The following is an 8178-nucleotide window of genomic DNA, read 5'->3' as shown; positions in this document are numbered from 1 at the left end:
GAAACTAAGAAAAGTCAGTCGAATATATGTGATGATGGCGGTCTCCACTCACAACGTCTCACATTCTCGTGGGGATTTACAAGTGGACGAAGCAAGGGCGCTGTAGCATGGAACGGCAAGGGGATCGTCGAGTCAACTGTGAAGAAAACAGATGAAAGAAACATGCGTCCATAGGATTTCGAGGCTCATTGGTGCGAATGAGAAGAACTGTATCTGTAAGAGAAGGGAGGAGTTTGCATAGAAAGTCTGGCCAAGGAAAGGTTGCAGATGGTCTATTGTAACTGTTAGCGGGTGGGGGATGGGAGATATGCTTGTTTACAGCGCACGGCATGATGTGTTGCGCAGACTGGTAGAGAAGAGTAGATCGGCTCCCAACAGCGTGGGACACATACGTTCCTGAACGCATGGATTAAGCTTTACCTTCTAAATCTTCGAATCACATCATGTTTCGAATCCGATAGCGACGGCGAGATGAGTCTGCGAGCTATTACATAATATCAAACACTATCCTCAGGGCGCGTTTCTTTCATACCTTCTCCAAATCCAGTCTGGTGGTCACTTCCAATTCAGAGTCACTTGATGAAGAGTCGCTACTGACTCGAATATCGAGCACGGAGCCCTCGTCCTGTAAGCAACCGTTTCGTTGGGTGACATGTGGGTGGTAACACTTTAGGTCAAAGCTGTACAGCAAGCACGTTCAGACAACAGCTTCACTGATTCTACAATCAATAACGACAGAAGCACTGGATATAAATATCCACCTGGACCTCATGGATGCTGATTTGGAATTTTAAGATGATCATCATAATAGTCCAAGCCCTGCTAGAATCATGATATCCACGGGACTGGACACGTTACTGGCAAATTTGTCAGGCCTCATAACCGCCAGGCCTCGTACATCCCCAGGGTATCATCTTTGCCATGACTTTTGGAAAAGGCATCCCGCTGGATAGCGCTGCGATCATGTCAATAGTACTTGAAAGCATATTATACGGTGAGTATCTCAATGAGTTCGTCTGTCCTATACCTATCAAGATAGCGCTCCCCAGGCTTTTCTGTTCTAATGTTTATTGGCACCATCTGGGCGCTGACCTACAAACGTCACATGCGGGACGTCAATCGCCCAATCGCTGCTGTGGCCGTCCTGCTGTTCACATTGAGCACTGCGGTTAGCTTCTTGTCTTTTACATCTCATGTCACATGCTGAAGTCCTCCGAGCATATGGTCATAGATATTATTCGGACTGAAGAAGGACTGATACAATACCGTGACGAACTTCCAGGCAGGCCGGATGCGTTCTTCGCAGACATCTCCCGAGGAACCTTTGTGATCAACAACGCAATAGTTGTTTTGCAAACTCTACTCGGCGATGGGGTGGTGGTGAGTTCAATCGTATATTTGCCATTTTGAATTGATGTAGAATGGATTTTGGATAAAGATTTATCGTTGTTACGTCGTTTGGCAAACCATCTGGGTTATCATCTTACCCAGCATGCTGTGGTGCGGTGTTGCAGGTTAGGTTCCAAATACATACAACAAGTCGCATGCTCTGATGTCGTCTTAAAGTGACCGGTGGATACTCGATCTACAGCTTTTCGCACACAACTAGCACTTCCGGACACATCTTCAGCAAAGCGACTCAACAATGGATCTCGGCATTTTCTGGCTTGACAATTGCGACTAATTTGTTGAGTTCAGGTAAGCGTGCTTCTGCCTGTTCCTAGTATTATATCATGATACCAACCTAATTTTGTTCAGGGTTACTGGCGTACCGCATCTGGGAAATCGAACGCAATGTCGCTAACAGATGCACTACGAAAATCACCACGACGAGTATACTACGGGTGGTCATGGATGCTGCTATTTTATACTCCATAGCGCTCCTCTGCACATTAATCACTCTGCATATGCTCGAACGCTGGTCCGCTTGTCATGATAGAACTGGTGATTTCCACCGACTAGCATATATCACTGAAAAGTACTGACCTTCGATCAACCAGCTCACGCCGATCATCTCTATTGTTTTCTACATGATAATCATTCGAATCGCAATGGGCAAAAATCACAGTCACATTTTGATGTCCGTGGAGAGTCGATGACTGGCAGTGAGACGGATCGAGGAAACTTGCGGCATTATCCTCTGAAGCCTCTGCAGGTGCATATATCTGAATTTCACGCACACTGACAGGTGCCTCGGTGTGCAGAAATGGCAGTCAGGACCGACCATCCACAGGCAAGGAGGTGTCTGTGGAAGGGGCATCTTGCAGCATGTAATCGGATGATTCACGAATAATGACTTCACGTGAAAACTTTGATAGTATCAGTAGTGCGATGTCTGTTTAGATAACTTATTGTATATATACCGGGTTGACAATCTTTTTTTTTCCGCTCCGTTGGATGTGGAGAACAGAACGCGACTACAAACGCAACTTACTGTAGGCAGTAAAAAGTTGAAATCAAATTAGATGCGGTCGGGGGTTGGGAATGCAACACAATACATTTGTAACTGGTATAGTGATAGTGGGGGTTGCTCTATACTCAGGGTCCATGCTCCCTGCATTAGTCTTGATCTGCCCTGCTGAGGATGGCTGTCGTGATTCGGCATTCGAGGAACACAGTCTTCATCACGTATCCAGTTGTCGCTTTTGATGGTAGCACCTGGCGCTGCAGTTGTAAATGGATGCATGAGACCTGAAATGTAGAAACAACCCGCAAACCTCTCCATCTTCCACGAGAGGGACGTCGACGATAGTCAGTTGACATATAATTTATTCGAACGGGCCACCGAATTGATAGGCGGTGTAGAAGGTCGCGGAAATAGTGGTAGAGAATTGTATGGTGGGTGGTCTCGTTAAAGGCCATGTAAGCCAGTTGGTGTGAGTCGGGTGAGAGTAAAAGGCAGCCAGGAGCGACCTTAGATGCCGAATGAAACGAGTAGCTGGCGGGACTCAAAGGTCTACAGCTTGCATTGTAGACGGAGCCGCTGGCGAAGCATACAATCAGAAGAGAGCACCAGACCATGGACGACATGAGTGTGCCCTTTGAATGCGGCTACATATGTCATCACCGTCCCCATCTCAACTTGCATGCTTTAAAACCATTCCAAGCTGTATCAGCAGTGATAACCTATCGGCCATCGTCACCGCTTCTATATCGTTCTTGCACACATCCCAGACCACGTCGGTATCATTACGCTCCTGCAGGTCCCATCGTTGAGCGGTCTTATCGCTTGGTCCACGAGTCAATTTCTTGCCGTTGGGAAAATGGGAAAGGAAATAGATGGACCCGTGATCTCTAAGCAGAGATAGAACGGTGACTGAGCCTCCAAGGTCATGATCATGACCAGTGTCAGAATCGATGTGTGTGCTGCTGCACCGGACTGGGTCCAGCCGTAAGTCATGTCGGTCAGATAACGACATTTCAAATTGGCAAATATGTCAGTTGGTTACATGGATGTGGATATGGATATGTTCGCGTGACTGGACGTTGAGTAAAATTCAAGTCGAAATCATTTGACGAGACTCGGAGATGTTGTACTCTGCCTGCAAGATAAACCAATAATATCAGTTCGTCAGTGTAGAATTTTCAGATGTGTTGCGTGTCACAGCTTGTTCTTGTCCCTTTCCTTTCTGGCTCGTTGATGAAATTCGTCTATTAAAGCGCCAGCCAGCCTTTTGTACTTGCAAAAAGTAAGAATTGCACTATCGTGACTGACGTACGTCGATAAGGCCTGAGGTTTCGAACTCCGCGACTTCCTAACCACTTCGAAGTTCAAGTGCATACAAGGATCTGAGTCGTTCGCAATATAAAGAGTGATCACCGTTCGCAAACTAAACTACCAGCAAACAGAAATACACTGTGATATGCCTTAAATCATGCAAAAATACACTATGCATACAAGCAGATCCCAATTAGCAAGGTGTCCGCGATGTGCTCATTACCGTCTCGTTCGAAAAAACAATCTAAAAGCAGAAACACGACCGGCTTCCATGCTCTCCGGTATTGGTCTCTGCCCTGCAGTAGTCGGCTGTCGCGAATCTGGATTAGGTGAAGGAGGAGGAGAAACATAATCTTCAGAAGGTATCCATTCATCGTCTCTGCGTGGAGCATCCGCCGCAGCATTCCGCTGTAAATTGATATTGATATATGAACACTGCAAAGCGAGAAAAATGAGCTGTGCATACCTCTTTACCATGCGCAAGTGGAACGTCTTCGATAGCTGGCGACGCATGGTCTGTCTGGAGGGGCCACCAGGTTGACAGACGGTGTAGGCTGGATTTGAAGGTTGTGGAAGCAGGGGTAGAGGATTGGGTACTAGTCAGTGGCCGAAACTAAAAAAGGTCAGCGGAATATGTGATGATAGCGGTCGCCACTCACATTCTCGTGGGGATTTATAAGTGGATGAGGCAAGGGAGCTGTAGCAGGGAACTGTAATGGGACCGTCGAGTCAACTGTGAAGAAAACAGATGAAGGAAACATACGTCTAGCGGATTACAAGGCTCATTGGTGCGAATGGGACGGACTGTGTCCGTACGAGAAGAAGGGAGGAATTTGCGTAGAAACCCGAGGAACATGGGTTGCGGGTGGTCAATCGTGACTGTTAGTGGGCGGGGAGCGGGAGATATGACCGATATTGGTGGTTTACGGCGCACGGTATGACGCGTTGCATCAGACTGTGATAGAGAATGGAGTGGCGTAATGAGTAAAAGAACGGGATCACGTACGTTGAGCAGCTTATCGAGGCGCGAAGATTCAGATTCGCTTGTTTGCAAGAGATTTCAGCACCAGAATGATGTCGATGAATGGGTGAATACATACCTCCTTTACAAGACCGATGCTAGCGAGGATGTTGACTGGAATGTCGCATATGTAAATCTTGGGCTCGCACCAGGTCGTGTAAGCCAGTTGGCACGAGTCGGGTGAGAATGCAAGGGAATCGGGAGCTTGGACGTCGAACGAGGCGAGGAGTTGGCGGGACTCGAAGGACCAGAGCTTGATGGTATTGTCGCGGGAAGCAGTGGCGAGAAGAACATAATCAGATGAGAGTGCTAGACCCCAGATACTGCCGGTGTGCCCTTTGAAGGAATCTCCGACAGTCTCGAGCGTCAACGCATCAAACTCATAGACTGTCTTGGGCTCCGTGTTGGCGGAGTCATCTATGAGGCTGCCAGCGGGTGCGGCTACAATGGATTTGTTTTTGGTTGTCTTGATATCGTAACCTCGTTTATATCTCCATTCTTCATGGCTGTGTTTTACAGCATGTTCTTTTTTTATCCTTCCTGTCAAACCTACCTGTCCCTTCACAGCAACATGTCAGAGTATGGCTGGATAATGGCATTGATAGCGCAGTGGAAATCTGATCACTGCCATCTCAATTCGTGTATTCCTCGTTAATTGCAAGTTGAGCGCGTCGTAACCAGCGAGGGCACATCAAACTCACCACAGATGATGTCATTTACGAAATTAAACGTACTACGATATACCTTACATCCTGTATAGACACGTTCACAAGCAAATTTTGACAAAGCAATGCATCAAACATGAACGTAATGCACCGTACTCGAGTTAATAGGAAGGAACCAATCATTCACGAGGACCTGCATAAAACCTATATGAAAAGAACAAAGCATTAGATCAAGAACTCGCATTAACACGACAAGTGCTTACCATCACCACCGACCTGAAATTCATCATCCATGTCATCCTCCACTTCGGAGTCCATCTCAAAATCGTCTGCGTTCTCTACGAAATTCCCTCCATCAACTTCGTCTCCCTCATCCTCATCCCCCTCTTCGTGCGTTTCGGCCAGTGGGGGCGGACCAGCTTCCTCGGCGTTAGTAGGAGAAGGCGGGTCAGGGGCTGCATCTTCCCCCATCTCATCGTCATCACTAGACTCAATAGGATCAAGCCCAGGCGGATAATCATTCTGCCCCTCCATGCCGAAAACTGGCACAGGTTGAACAGGTGCCTGAACCTGATTTGCATGCTGGGGTTGAGGTTGAGGCGACGGCACAATGTGAATAGGCACCTGAAGATGCCCGTGCTGAGGCGGAGGCGGGATCACCATCATGCGCTGGGTATGCTGAGTGGGCCTGCTTTGCTCTGAAGACGGGTACCAGTTGAAAAAGATCTCGGTGTCTGTCATTTGTAGACATGTGATGGAGGATAGGTATCGGCTGTTGTCGTATTTTGCTACTCGACATACGGATAGGCCAGGGCGAGGAGGAGCCTCCGCAGTTAACTTGCTGATTTCAGGGTCTAGGGATACGATAAACAGACCCTTACGCTGTGATGATTTTAGCGCTGAGAAACCTGTGTGTAGAAGGGGAGACTTACAGTTCCGATCGCAGCCTTTTCGTTCGATTCTCCAAGGGCTAGATAGATGGAGATATCTCGGACGTTGTCTCGGGAGGCGTTGAAATTGAGGAGGGTTGCTATGCCGTCAAGCGTGGCCTCGCGATGGAACAGTCGTTCAAAGCCCGGGATCCAAATGAAAATACCTGATGCGGTGAGGACCGCGATGTCCTTTCCCGAGGAGGATACATGGGCTGCGCACATAGTGAGTAGGTAATGGAGATCGACGAGTAGAACTTACCCGCAACAAAGTTGCTCCGAGATGTGGAACAGACGTGATATGCCTCGTGAAGTCGTTGGGGCTGGAAGAACGATGAAGGGCACGGCTCATCGCTGTTATCTGGAAGCACATCCCAAGTGATGCGCTGCAAATCTTTCATGCACAGATGATAGACCAAGGCACCACCGCCCCTTGCAAAAATGCGTAGTTGATTGGACCCGCAGAAGAAAGCGTATTGGTCGTTGACTTCAACGTAGCAGATGGACCCTAGTATGCCATCTTGATTGGGCGCCTGAATATTGCTGATCGTTTCAACAAGACGAGAAGTCGGCACGTCCCACAAATAAGCGTTATTCGCGCCAGCCGAAAGCAGGGTCGGGTACGAGAAGCGGAATGCACGAGTGGACTCTGGCATGTGGAGGAGAGCCCATGGTCTAAAATGACCACGATTTGTTGGGGAAGCATGACGCTGAGCGGCTTCGCGCGATGCTTCGACCATGGAATCGTCAGGTTTGAAGTCCTCTGGGATCTGGGAGTCTTGGAAGTCACGGGCGTAGCGCCATACTTCCTTGCTATCGTCTTGACTGTTGAAGATGATGTAGCCATGGTCATATTCGCAGTGAGCGTAATCAACCACGTGGGCCTGTTTGGTCGGAACGGTTTAGGATGAGGTGGAGGGGTGTATCAGATGACTTACTGTTGCCCAAAGTACGCGATCAGTGTTATAATCGGTCACGGAGAGGCCTCCAGTGTGGCGGGTGGTCATCACGATTTTCTCCTTCTGGTCGACCTTTATTCGATGGACGAATTTGCCGGTGGAATTGAGTTCTCTCGCGATGAACGGAGCCTTGCCTCGCCAACCCCTCTCGATCTGCGATCGTCTCTGACCTAGTAGAGATGGTCAAAAGGTATCAGCTGCACTTTGAGAAGCACAGACAGAATTGCGACCAGTCTATTTGCTTTGTATCTGATGTTTGACCAGAAGAATCAGCCTGAAGATCGGCATAGAGGATGAAGCGATGTAAGATGGCTGCGTTGCGGTAAACTGCCTGGGCGTTGTCTGTGATTATACTGTGCCATTTTCTGGACACGAGCGAGACGTTGCGGAGAGATTGTAATGTGAGATAGGATGCTATGTAGAGAGCGATCTCAGTAGGTAGTTCGTGCAGCATCGTTGACGAGGTCCAAGTGCAATCGCGGAGTTGAAATATACTTTTTATGTTTCCGACGAGCCGATCAGCGATCCACTTTTTACCTTGGACATGCTCAGCCGATCGACTCAAGCAAAGCACCGGATAAGAATTACATGATCTCAAGCATCGCAAATTCTTGGTCTTACCTCCAGGCTCCCGGTGCTGTGTATCAGAGCACTGACCACGTGCTCCTCTCACATCGGGTCGACTCGGAGAAGAGTATGGCAGAACCTACCCTTTGTTTCGCCGATGAACGTCCTGCAGCTCACTTGCGTTCGAGGCATCCCTTCAGAGTCTTGAGCTTATCCAACAGTGTGGATTTGCACATTGGGTTTGAACATGTTAATCATTTCTATACGTTGAATTATTTTGTCGGAGTCGCAGCCATCATATGCTAATCTGGTGTGCATG

At 48.3% G+C, this 8178-nt stretch overlaps 3 protein-coding genes across 3 annotated transcripts; 1 reads left to right on the top strand and 2 right to left on the bottom strand.

Annotated features, from left to right (window-relative positions):
• Positions 1-464: 464 nt before the first annotated feature.
• Positions 465-2365, top strand: DFJ58DRAFT_806824 (uncharacterized protein). Its single transcript, XM_041391201.1, has 9 exons — positions 465-994; positions 1050-1168; positions 1219-1380; positions 1439-1514; positions 1567-1698; positions 1759-1847; positions 2001-2067; positions 2091-2155; positions 2218-2365. The coding sequence occupies exons 1-9, from the start codon at positions 922-924 to the stop codon at positions 2272-2274; spliced, it is 840 nt and encodes a 279-aa protein (XP_041239852.1). The 5' UTR covers positions 465-921; the 3' UTR covers positions 2275-2365.
• Positions 2366-3797: 1432 nt separating this feature from the next.
• DFJ58DRAFT_806821 (uncharacterized protein) lies at positions 3798-4673 on the bottom strand (the record flags this gene model as incomplete). Its single annotated transcript, XM_041391200.1, has 4 exons — positions 4482-4673; positions 4378-4428; positions 4185-4331; positions 3798-4126 (listed from the first exon to the last, which is right to left on the bottom strand). Coding segments are annotated over exons 1-4 (455 nt in total), but the record flags the coding sequence as incomplete, so codon positions are not given.
• Positions 4674-5647: 974 nt separating this feature from the next.
• On the bottom strand, positions 5648-7746 carry DFJ58DRAFT_666062 (uncharacterized protein; the record flags this gene model as incomplete). Its single annotated transcript, XM_041382538.1, has 5 exons — positions 5648-6286; positions 6337-6548; positions 6596-7217; positions 7272-7462; positions 7512-7746. 5 exons carry the CDS (start codon positions 7744-7746, stop codon positions 5648-5650), a joined length of 1899 nt encoding a protein of 632 aa, XP_041239850.1.
• Positions 7747-8178: the final 432 nt, after the last annotated feature.

This window comes from Suillus subalutaceus (assembly GCF_016647625.1).
Source record: "Suillus subalutaceus strain FC151 chromosome Unknown DFJ58scaffold_118, whole genome shotgun sequence".
NCBI lineage: Eukaryota > Fungi > Basidiomycota > Agaricomycetes > Boletales > Suillaceae > Suillus > Suillus subalutaceus.
Note: the sequence above shows the minus strand (reverse complement) of the source record. Positions and strands in the feature narration are given on the sequence as shown.

What these genes read in the sequence shown, in the direction of transcription:
- DFJ58DRAFT_806824 (XM_041391201.1), top strand. Translation starts at nt 922, where the DNA reads ATGACTTTTGGAAAAGGCATCCCGCTGGATAGCGCTGCGATCATGTCA. An exon ending in ACTTGAAAGCATATTATACG is followed by an intron (nt 995 to 1,049) that starts GTGAGTATCTCA and finishes AGCGCTCCCCAG; the next exon opens with GCTTTTCTGTTCTAATGTTT. An exon ending in GACTAATTTGTTGAGTTCAG is followed by an intron (nt 1,699 to 1,758) that starts GTAAGCGTGCTT and finishes AATTTTGTTCAG; the next exon opens with GGTTACTGGCGTACCGCATC.